The sequence below is a fragment of the Bubalus bubalis genome, chromosome 13 (genome assembly GCF_019923935.1).
Source record: "Bubalus bubalis isolate 160015118507 breed Murrah chromosome 13, NDDB_SH_1, whole genome shotgun sequence".
Taxonomy (NCBI): domain Eukaryota; kingdom Metazoa; phylum Chordata; class Mammalia; order Artiodactyla; family Bovidae; genus Bubalus; species Bubalus bubalis.
Window position 1 is genome coordinate 519,336 of NC_059169.1, and position 20,148 is coordinate 539,483.

At 60.8% G+C, this 20,148-nt stretch overlaps 1 protein-coding gene and 1 long non-coding RNA gene across 3 annotated transcripts; one reads left to right on the forward strand and one right to left on the reverse strand.

Annotated features, from left to right (window-relative positions):
- Positions 1-1,258, reverse strand: LOC123328935. The gene is made up of 2 exons (XR_006543939.2): positions 1,119-1,258; positions 1-976 (listed from the first exon to the last, which is right to left on the reverse strand). It is a non-coding gene; the product is annotated as an uncharacterized LOC123328935 (long non-coding RNA).
- Positions 985-19,427, forward strand: GRTP1 (growth hormone regulated TBC protein 1). 2 transcript variants are annotated; one of them, XM_025262551.3, is made up of 8 exons: positions 985-1,665; positions 1,911-2,062; positions 7,068-7,226; positions 9,754-9,878; positions 11,166-11,262; positions 15,989-16,164; positions 16,233-16,418; positions 17,333-18,307. In XM_025262551.3, exons 1-8 carry the CDS (start codon positions 1,619-1,621, stop codon positions 17,336-17,338), a joined length of 948 nt encoding a protein of 315 aa, XP_025118336.1. In that variant the 5' UTR covers positions 985-1,618; the 3' UTR covers positions 17,339-18,307. The 2 variants fall into 2 exon arrangements, with proteins under 2 accessions (XP_025118336.1, XP_025118335.1); XM_025262550.3 differs by lacking the exon at positions 17,333-18,307 and adding an exon at positions 19,211-19,427 and having other exon boundaries at positions 1,339-1,665.
- Positions 19,428-20,148: the final 721 nt, after the last annotated feature.

Below are 20,148 nucleotides of genomic sequence, written 5' to 3' on the forward strand. Positions count from 1 at the left end.
TTCTTTCAAAAGCAAAGCCAACTAGGCTGAGGGCCTGGAGAACTTCCCCAGAAGCAGCGAACGGGGGGCCTTTGTGGGCATGTTTCCCAAATTACTTTCCAGGCTCCTTGCTCAGCCCTCCGACGGGATGCTCCGGAAAAACCAATGCTAAGGGCCGGGCAAGTTCACAACAGCCCAGCAGGCACTCGCCACCGGAAACGACATCAGAGTCCCAGGGAGACAGTGTCCCCAAGGGGCCGGGCCTGGTGGAGTGGGCCTTGCAGCCCATGGGTCCATGGCGTCAGTAGGGTGGTGCCTTTCCAACGCGCCTGACTTCTGCTGTTCGGAGCCCAGTTCTTAAAAAGAACTCTTGGGATGCCAGGGAGGCTATGAAAGTCCCTTAAATCTTAAAGGACCTTAAAACCCTCTTATCCCACCACGTTTCCAAAGTAAAACTCAAAATGCAGTTTGTGCACATTCTCGTGGCCTCCCAGTATGAGAAGCGGTTTTCAGGCCATCCAAGGAAACACCAGGACGCCGCGGGGCCTGGGCCAGGGCTGCCCTGCGGGCACGGTGGGCACGGCGTGGTGACCACCGTGTTGGTGTCTGCAGGCGGGTCCCTCGGAGTAAAAGGTGCGCAGGCCAGGCGGCAAGTCTGTTCCCTCCAGCCATGACTCACGCTCCCCAGATCCTGCGCATCTGTGGGGAGAGGCCTGGGGGGCGCCTCTGCCTCCTCTGGGACCGGAGGGGACGCGGGCACTGTCAGCCCTGGTCGCCCCAGACGGCCACCGGGCAGGGCATGCCCACCCTCCCGTGTGCCCAGCCGCCGGCTCAGTGCGGGGGGGTCAGCTAGGGCAGCGCCTGCACCCCTCCTTCCGAGCCTGGTTTGGGGCGGTGGGAGGCAGGGACAGGCTGATTCCGCCGGGGTGGGGGAGGGGACGGTGGCGCTCATTAAGATCCACTTATTTGCGTGTTATTTTCAGGAGGAAAGTGTAGGCTGAAAGACAGCAAGTTAAAAATAAGACTCGTTTTCTGTAAAAAGAACATTAAACCAGCGGTCACAGGTCAGGACGCCGGCCTTTGGACCCGCGGGGCACGGAGGCCTGAACGGCTGTCAGAAGAATCTAAGCTGGACTCACCTCCTCCCACCTTGGCTGCGGCAGAGAGGCCCCGGGGTGCGGAGCGGCGGGACCCGACGCGCCGGCCGGGCCGTCAGCCTCGCCGGGCCCAGGTCCCTCTCCCCGCCGGGGGCCATCCCCGCGCCCCTGCCCCGCCCTCCCCGCCGGGGGCCCATCCCTCCTCCCGCGCCCCCTCCCCCCGCCCGGGGCCCCCATCCCCCTCCCTCCCCGCCCCGGGGGCCGGGGCCCGGCTCGGCCGCGCCCCTCCCAGGCTCCGGGCTCCGGGCTCCGCGCGCAGGAGCAGGTGCAGCCCCTCCCGCCCCCTCCCTCCGGGCCGCGCCCCGCTCTCCGGGTCCCCAGACGTTCCCACCCCTCCCCTCCCCCGCCCTCCTTCCCCGCCCCCAGCCCCGCCTCCCGGCGCCCGCGGCCCGGCGGAAGGACGCGAGGCGCCCCGAGTCCTGGGAGGTGAACCTGGCACCCCCAGCCCCGCGGCCCGGGCGCCGCCTCCCGCCCCTCTCGGCATGGAGGCCGCGGGGCGCGCGCAGACGGCGCGGGACCGTGTCCCCAGGTAGGCGCGCGGGGTCGGTGCGCCCCTGGCCCGGGCGCGGGCGCGGGCGGCGGTGCGGGCGCCTGCGCGCCCCTGGGCGGCCCCTGCGCTGCGTGCGCGCCCGCGCTCGGCCCGCCGCCTCTGCTGCGGGGCCGGGTGGGGGGCAGGGAGCCCGCGCGCCCCGCGCAGGGATCGGGCGGCTGGGTGCCGAGGGTCCCACGTCCACGTGCGCGCGGAACTTGACTCTGGGCCTTTTTGTGCGGTAGGATCGATCCGTATGGGTTTGAAAGGCCTGAGGACTTTGATTATGCAGCTTACGAAGAATTTTTTTCCACCTACCTGGTGATCCTCACCAGGAGAGCCATCAAATGGTCCAAACTTCTAAAGGGCGGCGGTGGTGTCCAGAGGAGCATGACCGGTGAGTTCGGCGCCTGACCCAGCGGGCACGCAACAAGTCATCCGGTCCTCGGTGCCGTGCGCTCGGGGGAGCTCAGGACTTGGGGTTCCTTCGAGGCCAGGGGCGCTGTCCCCATCCCAGCCGTGCCCCGCGCAGACGCACAGGTGAGGGCGCTGCGCGGTCCAGGTGCGAGGCCCTCTTTCCTCGCCTGGACGTGGGGCCTGCTCGCCTTTTGAGACGCTTGGCGCCCGTGGCCCTCTTTCCACAAGAAGCCGGGTTTCCTGCTCCTCAGAGCGAGCGGCCAAGGTAGTGCTCCCGCCGGCCTCCCTGCCCCCTTCAGAGAGAAAGCGGGGTGGGGGGTGCTTCGTGGACCCCTCAGCTCCTCCCCTGCTTCTTCCCCGCGCCAGGCTGTGCCCCGGGGCCTCCTTCAGGTCTGGATTGGAGCGCCTCCTCCGGGAAGCCTTCCAGTCTCACCCCGCAGCTCCACACTTCCTGCCCTCTCCTTGCCTCTCTCTGGTCCTCCACATGTGGGTCTTACTTATTTTATCCTTAGTTTTCCGCCCTGGGGTCAAAGATCCCTCTGTGCCGGCTGGGTTGGCTGGATGGTCCCTTAGCTGTTTGTTGAATGAATGAATGAACTGTTTGCCTGCCTGCTCCCTAGCTGAGGATACAGAGGCCAGACCTGGCCGCAGGAGGTGAGGAGTGGGCAGGAGTGTGCCCCCGGGGGCCTCCTGACACAGGGCGTTAATGACAATGAAGGGGTGAGGATAGGGGTCCCAGCCGCAGGGGGCTGAGCTGTGTGACCAGAGCATTGGGGTGAGAAGAGGAGGGCCAGAGGTGGAGCAGGGCCCGCGCCAGCTCACAGTGGGCACACGGGGCATGGCCAGGGGAAAGAAGTCAGTTTTTAAGCAAGCGTTGGGGGGAGGGGGTCAGATCAAGCTTTATCTGTAAAGAGCCACCCGTCGTTGAAAGGCAGGTGTCTTTAGTTGTATCGAGAGCCATGCCCCCCTTGCTGCTGGGCATTAACGTGCTTCCCAGCCGACTTTGGCTTCATTTTTTTGTTGTGATTTGTTTTTTAAAGTTATGTACAACTATGTAAAAATACAAAAACAGACTTAACTTTTGCACGTGGGAGAACATCTTGGTCACACTCGAAGGTGTGAAGTGACCTGAGTTTCTCAGCTGCCCAGGCCCCGGGGGTGGCTGGTGACTGTCCCCCGTACCCCCAGGAACAGGGTGCACGATTTGCTTCCATGCAGGAGGAGGCCTCCTGTCCAACAGGGACCCAGAGGCCAGTTAACGCCGCAGAAAGTCACTGCAAGACGTGAAGGCGCTCGCGAACCTTTGCACGTGACACACGCGTGGACGTGCTCTCCCCTTCGATTCTGTCACTTGCGTCTTGCCGTCTTTTCTTTGTACAGTGACAGTACTCTAGTTCTGTGTCTTTCCTGCAGAAACCGTTGCTGCTCAGTCGCCAAGTCGCATCCGACTCTTTGCAACCCCATGGACTGCAGCACGCCAGGCTTCCCTGTCCATCACCAACTCCCGGAGTTTACCCAAACTCACGTCCGTTGAGTTGGTGATGCCATCCAACCATCTCACCCTCTGTCGTCCCCTTTTCCCGCCTTCAGTCTTTCCCAGCATCAGGGTCTTTTCCAATGAGTCAGCTCTTTGCATCAGGTGGCCAAAGTATTGGAGCTTCAGCATCAGTCCTTCCAATGAATATTCAGGACTAATATTTCCTTTAGGATGGACTGGTTGGATCTCCTTGCAGTCCAGGGGACTCTCAAGAGTCTTCTCCAACACCACAGTTCAAAAGCATCAGTTTTGGCGTCCAGCCTTCTTTATGGCCCAGCTCTCACGTCCATGCCTGACCGCTGTGGAGACTGCTGAACGCTGTGTCTGTTTCCAGTGTTGCTCTCCCAGTGGGCTGGGAGTGGAAGCCATCTCAGTGCAGAGCCTCCCGGACCTCAGCTCTCTCCCTGGACTTCTGTGGTCACCTAATATGACGGTTCTGTTTTGTTTCTGCTTTTGCCCAGGGCTCCCCTGTGACTCAGCTAGTAAAGAATCCGCCTGCAATGCTGGAGACCTGGGTTTGATCCCTGGGTTGGAAAGATCCTCTGGAGAAGGGAAAGGCTACCCACTCCAGTGTTCTGGCCTGGAGAATTCCATAGACTGTATAGGCCATGGGGTCGCAAAGAGTTGGACAGGACTGAGTGACTTTCACTTTCACTTCACTTGCCTTTTTGGAGCACATATGGACTCTTTCTGAAAATTTAATTTGGCTTTATTGAAACTGCCATTGTTTCTTTTTTTGTTTTACGTTTTTAAATTTATGTAATGTTTGTTAAACTTTGTAATTATGGCGTAACAGGTTTAGGAGCAAATATACTTGATTCCTGGTGAGCCTTGGCCTGGGGGTGGGGTTCGCTGCCAGGTGAGCTGGAGGGCATAGTGGCCTGGTGTTCTTTCAGGAAATCTGGTGAGGCGCCTGTGGGCTCACCCGGTTCTGTGGTCCGGGGTGTTGCCGCTGAGCTGGTGCGGCTTCCGGGTGTGAAGGCCGGGGTTCCCACAGCACCCGTGGCACTCCAGGGGAGTGGTCAGGCGTAACCAGGAGTGGATTTGTTAGTCAGGAAGCGGGAATACAGTTTCTTCCTGCCAGATGCTCTGGGCTGGCCAGAGTGTCCACGGCTGTGTGACGTCCCGTGGGAGGGAGGCCGTGAGGGCCATGGGCCCCGGGCGGGCAGTGGGAGCTCCATCTGGGGCCCCGACCGTGACCCCGGCGACCGCACCTGGAGGGCCGCCTTCGCCCCGGCTCCTCAGCCGTGTCGGGCCTTCAGGCTCTGCTGTGTGTGAGCTCTTCTGAGAGGACTTGTGTCCACGTCTGCAGATGAGTGTTGAACCTCAGCCTGCTTGAGGGTGCTAGCTGTGGGTCCGTGTTTTCTTTTTGTCAGTGAGCAGGTCCACCAGGAGCTGCGATCGCTCGCTCACTCTCAGCACTCGACCTGGCTGGCCGGACCCGGGGAGCTGCCTCTGGGCCTCTGTCCATCCTGGCCTGGAGGGACGTGATGGGAGGAGCTCTTCCGGTTTGCTTCCTCTCCTGCCCCGTGGGTGAGGGGGTTAGCACCATCTGAATGAGAATGAAATTGCAAGACATGTTTAAAGACAAATATAAAAAAAGCCCTGAGAACCTGCTTAAATCCTGGGGCAGACAGCTGGGAGTTAATTCTTTGGGGTCGAGCTTCTCTTTAAAAAAAATTTCCCACCTGTTTCTGCGGCATAGTTTACACTCCTCCGAATGTCGGAATGAGGGGTGCATCAGTCCTGCCCTTGCTCTGAGGATGGGAGGACCATTTTCTTTCTCTTCCAGAGAAACTGAGTAAAGTCAGATAACAGGCAGTGAAAGTAGCAGAAGCCCTGATCCTCTGAAACTTCTGGACGTTGTTGCTGTTCTTACAACCTCCCGGGAGTCTGGAGCCCTGACTGTATTCCAGGCCCTGGGCTTTGTTTCCATTTTGCAGGAAATTTTCCATTTTCCTTCCATTTTGGAAGGAAACCGAGGCATGATCGAGGTGTGGTCTGCCTAGCCACGTCCGACGCCAGAGTTGGGGGTTTAACCAGCTCGCACTTCTTTTTTTAGACTCTTTGCAACCCCATGGACTGCAGCCCACCAGGCTCCCCTGTCCCTGGGGTTCTCCAGGCAAGAACACTGGAGTGGGGTGCCATTTCCTTCTCCACACTTTTTATACTTTATATTAATTTTTTAAAACTTTGCAAATGAAGTTCACTGTACTTGGCGTGCAGCCCTGTGAGTGTGGACAGACGCACAGTCAGATAATCCCCACCATGTGCAAGGTTTAGAACAGCCGGTCGCCTTCAGGGTCCCCTCCTGTGTGGTTCTGGGCGCTGACCTGCAGGCCCGGACGTGGGTGAAGGCCTCGGCTGGGGGAGCAGGCACTGGGAAAGGCCACAGGGCTGCAGAGGGGTCCCGAAGGTGTGCTGGCCTCGCTCTCCCTTCTTCTGGTTCTTTGGCTTCTCGCAGGTGTTCTCTCAGAGCGACGCCCAGTAGTTCTGCTCGTGGCAGCGTTCGTGGTGCTGTGCCGTCTCGTTGTTTTTATTTCCACTCTTTGACGTCCGTCCGTGGAGTTTCCGTGAATGTCTGTACGTCTTTTCCTTCTCCTCCATCTCAGTGGGAGCGGTCCCTGCCCAAAGCTAGGACTGACCCTCCCCTTGCAGTTGAGAGAGGATTAATTCAGGGCACCCCTGGGCATGCCGAGCCCTGAGATGGTGTGTAAATAGTAGGAGGCTGGAGGGACGGTCCGGCTGAATGATTGCTGTGTTTGATAGACGGAAATATCACGTCCAGTAGCGGGGTGACCACGTCACGCTGGCCGAGACATTCTGGCCACGCGTGATCCTCTGGCTGCATGGGTGCCTCCGAGTTGCAGAGGGTTCTTGGCTTTCTCTGCCTCTGGCGGGTGGTGTTCACGTCTGTCCTTCCCTTCCTCTGCACCTTCCTCGTCATCCCCCAGCCTCTGCAAACTCCCATCCCGCGCGCCCTCCCTAGAGCGGCGGGTGCACGCAGCCTGGCCTCTGGGAGGCGCTCTCAAGAGCTCGTGGACTGGTGGCTGTCAGCTTGAGTTACAAGACTTCAGCAGCAGCGCCTTTTTCACTTGTAACCTAGGACACTGTCCTGTAATTTTTTTCTGTTCAGTACAGCTGGTGCCTGAGCCAGTGCCGACCTGCGTTCAGGGCCGTGGCGTCCTCCCAGGCTGCGGGGCGGGCCGAGTGGGGGGGACGGGAGGTGGCCTGCATCCCCGCACTGCTGCTGAGGTGGAGGCTGGGCTGCTGCGGCCCCCCGACCACTCAGCAGGAGGGGAGAGCGGACTTCTGTAGGGAGGACCTGTACCTGTTGTCGAAACATTCCTGTATTGCCTCTTTCGTGTCTGACTTACTGATTTGTGAGAGCTGTCCATGGAAACTCTTGGAGGGGGGCCCGTCTGAAACTGCCCTTTCCCTATCTCAGTGAAGCGCTACATCCGCAAGGGTGTCCCGCTGGAGCACCGGGCCCGTGTCTGGATGGGGGTGAGCGGAGCCCAGGCCCGGATGGACCGGAACCCTGGCTACTACCAGCGCCTCCTGCAGGGGGAGCGGAGCGCCAGCCTGGAGGAGGCCATCCGGACAGGTGACGTGGCCCCCGGGTGGGGGAGGCCCCCGGGGTGGGGCGGCCCTGGGGTGGGGGTGCCTCCCCCAGGGGAAGTGTGTCTGCACCCAGACTCCCGGTCGTGATGGGGATGAGAAAACCTGCGCTGTCAAAGGCGCACCCCTGATTCCCATTTTCTCAAAGGACAAGCAAAACGGGGGCTTATTTGACGGGAGGACAATGATCAGAATTGGTTCAGAAAATCCTCGAGCGGGCAGCTAGGTGGTAAGGAAAGTGGTAGAAAGGGTGGGTTTCTTCTGCGAAGAATCTGTCCAGGGGTGTGAGGAGGCCGCTGCAGAGCGAGCCCTCTGAACAGACGTGGGCTGGGTGGCCCTGAGGACTCGAGATGCAGCTGCAGGAAGCTGCGCGCTGCGTCCGCTCTTTGTGCCGATGCCGAGTGTCCAGAGGCGTTCACGCCCTGGGCGCCGTCTCGTGACCCCAGCTTCCTCGCTGGCCACAGGCTCTCACAAGTGCAGAGTCCTCAGAAAAATGGTTAACCTGCGTTGAACAACTAGATCTTTAGGAGAGACATCTGCTTGTCCGATTTTGCCGGCTTCTGAGAACGACAGAACTAAACACACAGGACTTCATTAAGTGGTTGGTCACCGTACACGTCTGGGAGGTTGGATTGACTGGGGACAGCGAGGAAGCGGAGTGTCCCCAGCGTAAGGAGCAGGGGTCTCGGATCCCAGCACCGCCGCTGAGCCTGCCGGCCGCACCCTGACCCCCCAGAAAACCGTGGCCGGAGGGCTTGGGACAGACGCTGTCGTGACCTGCGGGGAACGTGGGTTCCCTCCGCAAGCCCAGCAGTGCTCACGTGGGCAGGGAGAGACCACAAGCGACAGGTGGCTGTTTGTCTGGAAAATGAATTTTAAAGACTCTACTTGGTGCAGAGTTTTTGGATACTTTTATTTTTAATTATGGTGAAACATACACAACGTGCAGTTCACCATTTTATTTTTCCAAGGGGAGCCTCTGTCCCTGTTACACACTAAGCCCCCAGCCCTGGCTCCACCGTCTGCTCCCTGTCTCTGACTCTCCTGGACTTCACGTGGGTGGAATCAGGCTGTGTCTGTCCTTCTGTGTCTGGTTGATTTCACGGAGCACAGTGTCCGAGAGGCCCAGCAGGGTTGTGTGTGCGTCAGAGCTTCCGCCCTTCCTGAGGCTGAACCAGATCCTGGGTGTGTCCGTCTTCTGTCCATGGACACCCGGGCTGCTTCCACCCCCTGGCTACAGTGAATTCTGCCTGAACCGGGTGTCAAGTAATTCTCCGAGACCCGCGTTCAGTGCTTTGGGGACAGAGCCCGAGGTGGAGTTGCTGGGTCACGCAGCCGCTCTGGCCTGCGGTCGGGGAGCCTGCCTCAGTCCTGGTGCAGGCTCAGTAGAGCAGGTGCATCGTGCACCTGAGCCCAGACGGGACGTCCAGCATGCCTGCCTCCGGTGCAGGGGCCAGGGAGAAAGATTTCAACATCTGCTAAAGCGTCTCATCATAAAGATCGTTACACAGGCGTGAGCACAGTCGGTCAGTCTACTCTGAATTAGTGAAAAACTCATTTCCCCCTGATAGGTGCCAGTTTGGGGAATGTTCAGATTTCCAGGGAAAAGAAATCTTTTTTTTTAAAACATATGATTGGAAATTCCAAGCTTGGAGGCAACCAGTTTGCTGTTTGGCTCAGATCTGGTCTTTGTGGGCAGGTGCAGGGCTGGGGGCCCGAGCTTGGGGGCAGAATCCCCGTGGCCACCGGGAGGCCTTGCGTTATCAACGGTGTCCACGAGTGTCCCTTCGCCGACACCGCCACTCTGCTCAAGGCGGGGTCAGAGGGTCTCCATCAGCCACCCAACTCTGCCCTGGACACAGGTTCACAGGAATGTAATGGGGGGCAGGGAGAGGGTGGCGGAGGTGGGAGAGGCCGCCAGGCACCCTCCTGCAGACAGAAGTTGGTGGTGATGAGTTTATCTGTGCTGTGCCAAGTCACTTCAGTCGTGTCCGACTCTTTGCGACCCCATGGACTGTAGCCCACCAGGCCCCTCTGTCCATGGGATTCTCCAGGCAAGAGCCCTCCCCCAGGGGACCTTCCGGACCCAGGATCGCCCCGCGTCTCTTAGGTCTCCTGCGCTGCAGCTGGTTCTTTAGCGCTAGAATCTTCCGGGTACTTTTCCGTTTTGTCTCTTTGTCTCCAAACGGGGCTCTCAGGTGTCCTGCCTGCTTCTGTTTTCAGTCATAAGAATTGGGGAGAATTTCCAAAGCTTTACGTAAAGTGCTCACGCTTCACCCACACTTCGGGGCGTGGGGACCGGAGGAGACGCTGGGGACCCAGCAGCCTGGCCTCGTCAGAGGAGCTGATGTTGTTGCTGATTGGAGAGTAAGGGCTGCGGGGCAGTGGGGGCCCTGGCCGGGCTGCTTGGGGCCCTGAGCCACCTCTGCTCCTGAGTCCAGTCGACGGTGGAGGCTGCTGGGGGCCCAGGGTGGCCTCTGCTCGTGCCCTGAGCGCTCTGTGGGTCCCCACAGACATGAACAGGACCTTCCCTGACAACGTGCAGTTCCGGAAGGACGCGGAGCCCTGCCTGCAGGGGCCCCTGTACAACGTGCTGCTGGCCTATGGGCACCACAACCACGGCGTGGGCTACTGCCAGGTAAACCCCGGGCCCCCCACAGACCCCGGTCCCCCAACAGACCCCGGGGCCTCGCCCAGCCGGGGCTCCCACATCCCACACAGACTCCGGGGCCTCTCCCAGCCGGGGCTCCCACATCCCGCACAGACTCCGGGGCCTTGCCCAGCCAGGGCTCCCACATCCCGCACAGACCCCAGGGCCTCGCCCAGCCGGGGTTCCCGGGCCCCCCCCACAGACCCCGGTTCCTCGCCCAGCTGGGGCTCCCACATCCCGCACAGACCCCGGGGCCTCACCCAGCCGGGGTTCCCGGGCCCCCCCACAGACCCTGGGGCCTCGCCCAGCCGGGGCTCCCACATCCCGCACAGACCCCGGGGCCTTGCCCAGCCGGGGCTCCCACATCCCGCACAGACACCAGGGCCTTGCCCAGCCGGGGCTCCCAGGCCCCCCCACAGGCCCCGGTTCCTCGCCCAGCTGGGGCTCCCACGTCCCCCACAACCCGGGCTGGGCCTCTCGGTGGGGGCAGGAGGGAGCAGCTGTGGACGTGTACACAGGCTGTGTTTACAGGACGTGGGTGACCAGTACCCTGTCGCCTTGGAGCTGATGGTGTGCGTGTGTCCACGTGTGTACGTGTGTGTATGCACATGTGGGGAGTGCATGCAGTGGGCCGGCCCGGAATGCAGGGCCTCCTCCGGAAGCTGGGCCTCTGGGCAGCGGGGCGGCGCGTCAGGTGGCGGGGATCGGTTCTCGTGCCCCCGGAGGTGCTCTTTCTGCAGCATCGCAGGGACACGCGTCCACAGCCCAGACCGTGAGCGGAGCTGGGTCGGGAGCCGATCCTTGGGCTGCCGTGCGCTCTGGGGGCTGTGGTGTCTGGGGGTGTGTGGGCAGGAGGGCGGGGCTTGGGGGTGGGGTCCCCACACTCCAGGCCCCTAAGCCAGAGGCCAGGCCTCCTGAGAGGACGGCTGGGTATTCAGAGCCGTGGGAGGCGGTGCCCGAGCAACCCGTGTGGTTTCTCCTGGTGAGAATTTCACGAGGACGTGCCCTGCCCGGTTCTAAGGCAGAATCTAAGAGTCAAGCCTGAGTGCACATGTCTGTCGATGGCAGAGCCGGCGAGGCCAACGCTGCCCTGGACAGCCATTCCAGAATCACGCGCGTTCTAGGGAAGGACAAGGAAGGCGGGGAGCTGGCGGGCGGCAGCTGCACGGCTGCAGGGCCTGGGGGTGCAGCCGGTGTCAGCGCGGCCTCCTCTGAGTCCAGGGGATGAGCGTCGGCGCGGGGTGTCTCATCCTGGCGACGTGTGTCTGATTCCAGGGGATGAACTTCATCGCGGGGTATCTGATCCTGGTGACTAAGAGTGAAGAAGAAGCCTTCTGGCTGTTGGACGCCCTGGTGGGCAGAATACTCCCAGGTGTGTGGAGTCCCGCGGTAAGAGTGACTTGCTTTCTGGTGTTGCCGTAACGATCCTGCTGACAAGTCGGGGCGTGATGAAACATAAGGCGTCGTTTGAGAGCTGAGGTTCTCAGTCTTCCTGCAGTTGAGTTGAGGTGAGACGCTCACAAGATGTGGGGGCCCAGCGGAGCGGCAACCTCTCCCCCCACCACCACCACCCCGCGGGCAGCGCTGTCTCAGCCTGGACACCGCTGAGCCATCTGCTCAGTTATATCAGAGACCGAATGACGATGGAGGTGTCCGCCGTGACCACTTCCAGGCGTCGTCTGGGGATTTGGGGAACTTCAGGGAATGAAGCCTAAAAGCCTGGCAGCGACAGTAACTGAGAGACGCAGGTTGGGGCTGGGAAGGGCTGACCTCAAGAAACAGAAGCAAGGCTCCAGGTGCTCCCACCTAGTGGTTCATCACAGACTTAAAGTCAGAACATGTCGTTTCCAGTGGTCATTAGATTCAGTCAATACAGCAAAATGGGTCTTGCTTCAAAAACAAAGGAAACCTCCAGATGAGCGGGCAGGACTCGGGGGGGATCACCGTCTCACTGGGCTGGGGGTGGGCAGGGCTGTGTGAGTCCCCGGGCCTCTGGGTGCACAAGCAAGGTCATTTTGGCACGTGCTCATCCTGCAGTTAGCTGCTTCTGTCTTCATTACGCCAAAGCTGCACAGACACATCCTCGTCTCAGAAGTTCCGAGTGCAGCGCTGACGGAGGGTGAGCTGTGGCCGCTCTCCTCAGGGGTCCCCGTCCCTCGCGTGCTCGCTGCCCATGCTCAGCAGGGTGGTGTGTGGGTGTCCAGCTTCTTGCTCTGCGTTTGCGGGCATACAGGTGTGCAAGCACTCACACGGAAGAGTGGAAGTTAATGACGGAGAATGACAGAAAGATGAGCTGAGACGGAAGCTGGTTCTTTGGGAAAACTGTTGAAATGCACAGACGTCTGACAAGAGTGATAAAGAAGGGGGTGAGGAATCTAGAAGTGGAAAGGGCGCCGGGATTGGAACCTGCAGGGACTCCCAGGAACCGCAAGACAGCCTGAGTACAGTGACGAGAAGAATGGATGGTTTGAGAATACAGGCCAGCAGAGCTGGAAAGAGGACATCTGAAAGGCCAAATGCAGAGAAAAACATCTCAGTAAAACTCGAACAGATAATTCCCGATCTTTAAAAAGTAAATCCTGAAAACAGAGACAGATGAACTCATCAACTCGTGTCGTGAGGCTGGTGTAGCCTTCCTGTCGTACAGACCGATCTCAGGAAGAACACGAACACAGATCTCGTTGAAATAATACTGATGTCAGCCTCTGGCGTCGAGCAATGGTTATAGAGTAGTATTTTTTTAAATATATGACTCAACATGTGGATGGATTAATTCATATATTAAGGATGGATAGTGGCCTAATCACATGGAAGGGTCACTGGCAGGGCCAAGCCAGGAAGGGCTGGAAAGAAGTGGTGGTGTTTAGCCCCTCAATCCCGTCTGACTGCGACCCCACGGACTGTAGCCCACCAGGCTCCTCTGTACTCCAGGCAAGAGTACTGGAGTGGGTGGCCATGCCCCTCTCCAGAGGATCTTCCCGACCCAGGGATCAAACCAGGGTCTCCTGCACTGCAGGCGGGTTCTTTGCCACTAGGCCCTGGGGAAGTCTGGAGGGGAGGGTGCTCGAGTTGCATTAGGTGCTGTGACGGTCGTTAGGTTATCGAGGGATAATCAGGTGTGTCCATCTGTTGTACTCGGTACATGAGTTCTATTGAGGAAAAGACTGTTAAAACATTCCGTGACAGTTGATTGCCTATAGAGAAGAAAACAAAACTAGACCCTTATTTCAATCCCAGGTAGATTCTAGACGTGTGAAAAAGCAAAACTTTGAAACTCGAAACGAGTCAGAGAACAGTATGATTCCAGAGTAGGAAACAAGTCCTTGAACAAAATTCAGAATCATTTTAATTACGTTAAAATTGAAAACTGATTTTGACACAAGACCCAGTCTGCAGAGTAAAAAGGGATCCATAGAATTAACGTGTAAAGAATTCCCAAAAGTCTAGGTGGATACAGGTCGACAGAAAAGAAGGTGAAGAATAGGCGTGACAGGCAGTTCACAAAATAGAGACCTGCGTGGTCTCCGAGTCGGGGCGAGGCCACCGTGGTCTCCCAGGAGCGGGGAGGCCAGGTCTCAGTGCCGAACGAAGCTGGACGTCTGCAGCGTGGGCACGGCCACCGGAGGCCGCCCCCCAGTGCCCACGACACTGCAATTCAGAGCCGTCAAGTCGAAGCAGAGGCGGGGAGAGCGCAGCTCTAACGAGGTGGGGACTGCAGGGTCCCAGGCCGCCTTGCTGGGCCCCCGGGCTCTGCCACCCCCAGAGCAGCATCGGTGTCTGTGTTTGATCTGTCGCTTGTCAGTCCCCGCAGACCTTCACGTTTCCCCTCTTGTCCCGAGTCGGCAGAGGCCTAGCCGCCCACCCGCAGACACGCCGTTTCCCCGCAACTGCTCGCCTGGCGGTGGGTGAGGAGCCCAGAGACAGGCCAGGCTGGGGGCGGGAGGAGAGGTCCTCACGGGAGTGCGGGGGCCTCTCCCAGACCTGTGACTCCCCAGCAGTGAATAGTCGTGTTAACCTAAGCGTCCAAGCATCGTCCTGCTGGGGCTGGAGGCGGGAGGATCGGCAGGGACCTGGGCCCAGACCCACAGCCCATGGGCAGCAGGGGTCAGCACCGCCGGCCCTTGGCTTCCCTGCGACCTGCTGGTCGAGCGCTCCAGGGGGTCGGAGTTCGGGACCAGCTCAAGATGGTGCGTCCGGCTCGTCTTTACCTTGGAGACAGGTAGCAGCCTGCACTTGGTCGCCTCTGCTGCGGGGCAGTTGGCACCCCAGCCTGGCTGTCGCTGTGCGTGTTGACCCTTTGTTCCCTTAAAATCTATACCTGGGCTTCCTGGGTGCCTCAGTGGCAAGGAATCCGCTTGCCAATGCAGGAGACCCAGGAGACACAGGTTCGATTCCTGGATCAGGAAGATCCCCTGGAGAAGGGAATGGCAGCTCACGCCAGTGTTCTTGCTGGGAGAATCCCAGGGACGGAGGAGCCTGGTGGGCTGCCGTCCACGGGGTCACACACAGTCGGACAGGACTGTGCGACTGAACCACCACAAAATCTCTAGCGACTGAGACCTTTGTTTCTGCAAAGGCCTAGATCACAGGATGACCTAGACCTAAAATGGCTTGTCTTACATCAAAAAAGTTATGCCCGAGTCTCTTCCTCCAGGGACGCCTGTCTGTCCTCCGACTCCTGAGCCTGCAGAAAAGCCCTGCTGCACCCACCCCCAACGTCAGGGACGGTGGGGGGGCGTCTGGGATGTCACACCAGGGAGGAGTCCGTCCCTTAATGAACGAATGCATCTGCGTCCTGAAGAGCTGGTCCCACCTGTTTGCCCTGTGACATGGGAAGTGGGTGGCTCCCCCGCCGCAGCTGGACAGCGAGGCCCAGGGCGGGCGGCGGGGCTCATCCTGGGGTGGTGACTCTTGGGGCACCGCCCCAAGCCCTGCAGCCGCGCTCATCCCCCTGACCCCGGGCTGACACCTCCAGGCTGTGTGCAAAGGGGGCCCCTGGGAGAGGCCTGACTCGGGCCCTGGAGGGGAGCCTGGACTAGGGACCCCTGAGAAGTTTCTGTCTCTGTGCACAGACGGGAACCCGCAGATGGGGCTGGCCGTCGGGGTTTGTCTGCGTTCTTGGCCGACCGGCAGGAGGGTTAAGTGACCCTCCAGTGACCGGCTCGGGCCCGTGGCAGCTTTGGGGGGTGACCTTGCCTCTTCTGGGAGCTGCCATAAGCCTCTGTAGCGAAAGTGAGAATGTGCTGAGCTCGCACTCTGCAAATCCGCTCGTCTGCCCCGCTGAGCCACTCAGGACTGCCCCCCACCCCCACCCGCCGACCGCCTCCGGGGCCAGACTGGGCGCCACTGCTCAGGGGCGGAGGGGGCGGCGGGCTGGACTTGCGGCCAGGCGGGGTGGGGCTGTGGGGGCAGGGGGCGTGGCAGGGAGGGGCGCCCCAGGCCCCATGTGTTAATGACCCAACAGCTTCTCCAGCCTTGGGCTCAGTTTAGCCTTGAAAACCGGTGATGTGACTGTCATGTCCGTGCTCATGATGATTCTGTTTTAACGAAAACACTGAGCAAGAATGTCTGTCCCTTTGCCTCAGTGAATGGGCAAGCTTCATTATACAGATCGCTTGCCAAGCTCTTACGACAAAGGTCAAGCATGAGGTTAAATACAGATCGCTTGCCGAGCTCTTACGGCAAAGCTCAAGCATGAGGTTAGATACACCATGATGATGATCCACCACGATGAGAAGCCAGAAAGTTCCTTGGCAAGAGAACGTCCATTTCAACAGACAGACGGGCCGCGGGCGTGATGGGTACCAGCAGGGGCCTCACCATCCGCTTGCTGGCCCGGCTCCCGCTCTGGGCGGGTGGTCCTCTGGAAAGGGTCCCAGGGGCCCCCACCACCACCTGGCCCGGGGGGCACAAGCTTGCGGCCATCCGGCTGTGAGACCCGCGTCCCTGCCCCGCCGCCCCCACAGCCGATTACTACGGCCCCTCGATGCTGGGCCTGTGAGACCCACGTCCCTGCCCCGCCGCCCCCACAGCCGATTACTACGGCCCCTCGATGCTGGGCCTGTGAGACCCACGTCCCTGCCCCCTCGCCCCCACAGCCGATTACTACAGCCCCTCGATGCTGGGCTTGAAGACGGACCAGGAGGTGCTCGGGGAGCTGGTGCGGACAAAGCTGCCGGCAGTGGCAGCGCTGATGGACGGCCACGGCGTGCTGTGGACCCTGGTCGCGTCCCGCTGGTTCATCTGCCTGTTCGTGGACGTCCTGCCCGTGGAGGTGAGGGCGCGTGGCTGGGCCTGGGGTCGGCCGCACGGCCGTGCGCTGACCCGCCCCTCCCTCCGCAGACGGTGCTGCGTGTCTGGGACTGCCTGTTCAGCGAGGGGTCCAAGATCATCTTCCGGGTGGCACTGACCCTCCTCAAGCATCACCAGGCCTCCATCCTGGAGGCCACCAGCGTCCCCGACCTCTGTGAGAAGTTCAAGGAGATCACCAGGGGCCGCTTCGTCACCGAGTGCCACAGTTTCATGCAGGTGGGTGTCAGCCACGCTGGGCCGCCGGGAGACCGGCACGCTCGCCCCGCGCCGTCGGCTGTGGGGGTTGCCACCTGGGACCCCACCTGAGCACGTCAGGCCTGCTCCTTGGCTTCTCCTGGGCCTCCCTGACGTCCCCGTCGACGCTGGGCCCACCCTCCTCAGCCCTCCCCGTTGCCTTCTCTCCCGACCTGGTGGGGTCACACCTGTCTGTCCCCTCTCGTTGGGTTCCAGGCCGGTGCAGGCTGTGTAGGCAGCTCACCTGAGTTGATGCCCTGGGTGCTGCATCCCACAGGCCCGTGGGGGAGGGGCGGGCACTGACCCCGATGCCTGGCCCATAGTGCCCTCAGCCGCCCTGTGGAACGGTGGTGGCGTGCCTGCCGCCCCTAGGCTGGCAGCCTCTGAGCCTCCCTGGGCCCGATTTCCTCAGAACCAGCCCCTCAGCCCTCAGGTGGCCTTACTGCTTGTGTGGCTGAAGCCCTGGGCCCAGGCGTGGTTGCCTCCGAGAAGGGAGCCTGCCGTCCCCACGGGAGCCCAGCCCGGCACATGCCGCCCATGGCCCCATGGCCCCATGGCCCGGCCTCTGCTGGACCGCGGTGTGGACACTCAGACCGTGTGGCTTTGGTGTCTGGCTCTTGGGCTCAGTGCGACGCTTCCGAGGAGCAGCAGAGGGCTTCCAAGGAGGAGCCGGGGGCTCCCGAGTGCAGCGGGTGCCCAGTGAGGGCAGGCGGCCGGCCTGCCTATCCCTGACAGCTGCGTGTCCACTGTGGGGCGGCTGGTGTTCTGGCCTGGACGTGCTCTGGGCCCTGTGAGCCGAGTGGACGCAAGGGGATCGCAGAGAGTGAGGCGGGGGAGAGTCTCCCCACACAGCAGAGAAAGTGCTGCATAAAGAAACTTGTCTTTACACACAGCAGGTGTGACCGCTCCCTGCACGCTGATGGGAAGCGACCCTGCTCTTGTTTCCTTGGGGGTCTCTACGAACTTGTGTATTTCTGCAACACTGCAGTTTATGCATCAGAGTGCTCTCAAGTCCTGTCCCAGAACATCTAGAATCTCCTAGATCCCACGTGGAAGCTAGGAGCACTGTAATGGGAAGAGGTCAGCTGAACCCTCCAGAGTCTGTTCTCTGGCCTGAGTCACCCGAGACTTGCTCCCAGGGTCCCCCCCCGGCCCCTAGGCACCCTTCCTTCTCCTTGTTGTCAGGCAGTTTCTCTCTCACTGGAGACAAGTCTGAGCCCCTTCCTGCTTCCGCTTCTCGAGTCTGGTCTCTCCAGGCCCCGAGTAGGCTTCAGGGCTGCTAGGAGAGTCAGCAGTTACAGGGTCGGAACTCAAAGAACTCAGCACAGACAAGAAAAGCGAAAATAGCCAACTGGACCACGTGGGGCTCGACAGCGTCTGTGCAGCAAAGGGAAGCGGTGGTGGATGAAAAGCTGACCCCCCCGAACTGGAGAGTGCGTGTGCAGGCCACATCCAGACACACGGAGACCTCAGCTGGACACGGAGCTGAGGGATCCCGTTTAAAAATGGGCAGAGGGCCCAAGCAGACAGTTGTCCAAAGACGTACAGGTAGCCAGCAGGTACGTGAAAGGGTGCTCACTTCCCTCATCATCAGGGAAACGCAGATCAAAACCCCGTGTGACCTCACACCCGTCAGAACGGCTGGCATCCAGAAGACCACAGACAGTGACTATCGGTGAGCGTGTGACCAGGGAACCCTGGCGCAGCATTGGCTGGAGCGTAAGATGGCACGGCCACCGTGGGGAAGCGTGGAGGCTCCTCAGAAACTGGACAGAGCGCCGCTGTCTGACGCAGCCGTCCCACTGCGTGTTTCCCGAGAGGAAACGGGAGCAGGACCCGGGGGGGCCGCCCACCCGCGTTCCTGCCGTCACAGCAGCCGCAGCGTGGACGCAGCCTGCAAGGCCGCGCGGTGCATGGGGAGCCAGTGTGGCCCACCCACACGGCGGGCTTCCCCTCAGCCTCCAGAGGGAGGGAGAGCCCGGCACCTGCTCCACCCGGGAGGAACCTGCAGACGTCATGTTCAGCGATCGTCATAAGAGGACAAAACCCGATTCCACCAACGCTTGGCCCCTCGAGGAGCCAGGTTTATAGAGATGGAAGGGGGCTGGGGACGCAGTGGGCTGGGGGAGGAGGAGCCGGAAGGTGACGCCAAGGGCACAGAGCTGACCTCAGCCCACACCTCGCGCGGCTCAGGCGCAAATGGGGTGGCTTGAGCACACGCGCGCACAAAACTAGTGGAAGAGTGGAAACGGGATGTCACCCTACTTTGATTCTGTGGCTCAGAGCCTCTGACTTCGGAATCAGATGTTTCCTTCACGGACTGGACACAGCGTTTAAAAAGTGACTCAAGTGTAAGCGGGCAGGAGCCCGTGTGCTGTCTGGCAGACGTCCCGTCTCAGGCACTTTCCTGAGCTTTGCAGCGGCTGAAACCAAGACGTGGCCCAGCCTGAGGCCTGACATTCAGGGCTGGGCCAGCTGCACGCACACCGTGGGACCCCCTCCCTCCCCTCCCTGGTCCTCAGAGCGCTCTGCTGAAGTCCCGGGGGGCGTTTGGGGGGCACCAGCGGCCTGCTCTTGCTCAACCCTGCAGTAAGCCCTTCTCTGCTCCCTTTGCCCTGCCCTCCAAGGAGGAGGGCTCCCCTTGCCCTCGTCCTCCTGGTGGAAGGGCTGCCCTCGCCCTGCACAAGTGACCTTCCTCTGCTCACTAACCGCTGGCCTCAGCCTGGCCAGCACCAGGAGCTGGGAAGGTCTAAACGAACCTGTTTCTGTTTCAGAGAATATTCTCGGAGCCCGGGAGCCTGTCCAGGGCCAGCATCGCCCGGCTGCGGGAGCACTGCAGGGCGCGGCTGCTGGCGCAGGGCTGAGGCCTCGAGCCGTGCCTCTGGCTGGCGTGGTCACTGACGACTGAGCGGCCCTCCTGTGCTCTTCCCTGCGAGCTGTCGTGTTGTTTTTAAATATATATTTTTACCTGAGACGCTGATGTATATAAAACGTGAGGTGCGTGTCTTGTGTTCGTTACACCAGCTCTTGTGAGCCTGCAATCTAACAACGTTTATAAATGACTTTTTGAAATTGTTCTACGAGCGGCATGTAAACCAGGTGAGAGACTGAGGGGCTGCGAGTCAGGCCTGGGCCGTCACCCCTGACCCCGGGGAGGAGGCGCCCCAACGAGGCCCCTCCCCTTGGGGCTGGAGGCCACGGCGCTCCACCCTGCCCCGGCCCTGTCTCTCTTCCTCTGGAGATGCCACCTCTGGTGAGAAACCCCACCCAAGCCAGCTGTGCCCTGCACAGAACACAGGGACGGGGGCACAGGCAGGGGTGGGGGAACACTGGCGTTTCCTGGGAGACCAGCTGACAGGTTCGCCTTCCTGGGAGCCGACCAGCGGCACGTCCCCCAGCAGAGGCTCCAAACCCCACTGTCCTGCGGAGACTGACCCTGCAGACAGGAGCTGCTGGGCTCTGCTTGGCTCAGCCCAGTGCCGCCCACCTCAGGGAAACAGGTGTGTTGGGAGCTTTGCTGCAGGGCAGCCGGGCTCTGCCCTGCCCTGCACGTGTAAGGGGCCGCTGCCCAAGGCCACCCACACGCAGGCTGCCCTCAGCCTCGCCCCCGAGGCCAGCCTCTGCCTACCCTGGCCTGCGCGCCCCTCCTCGGCCACCAATTCGTAGGACCAGGTAAGGAACCGTCTTACACAGAGATCTGTCCCCAGAAAGT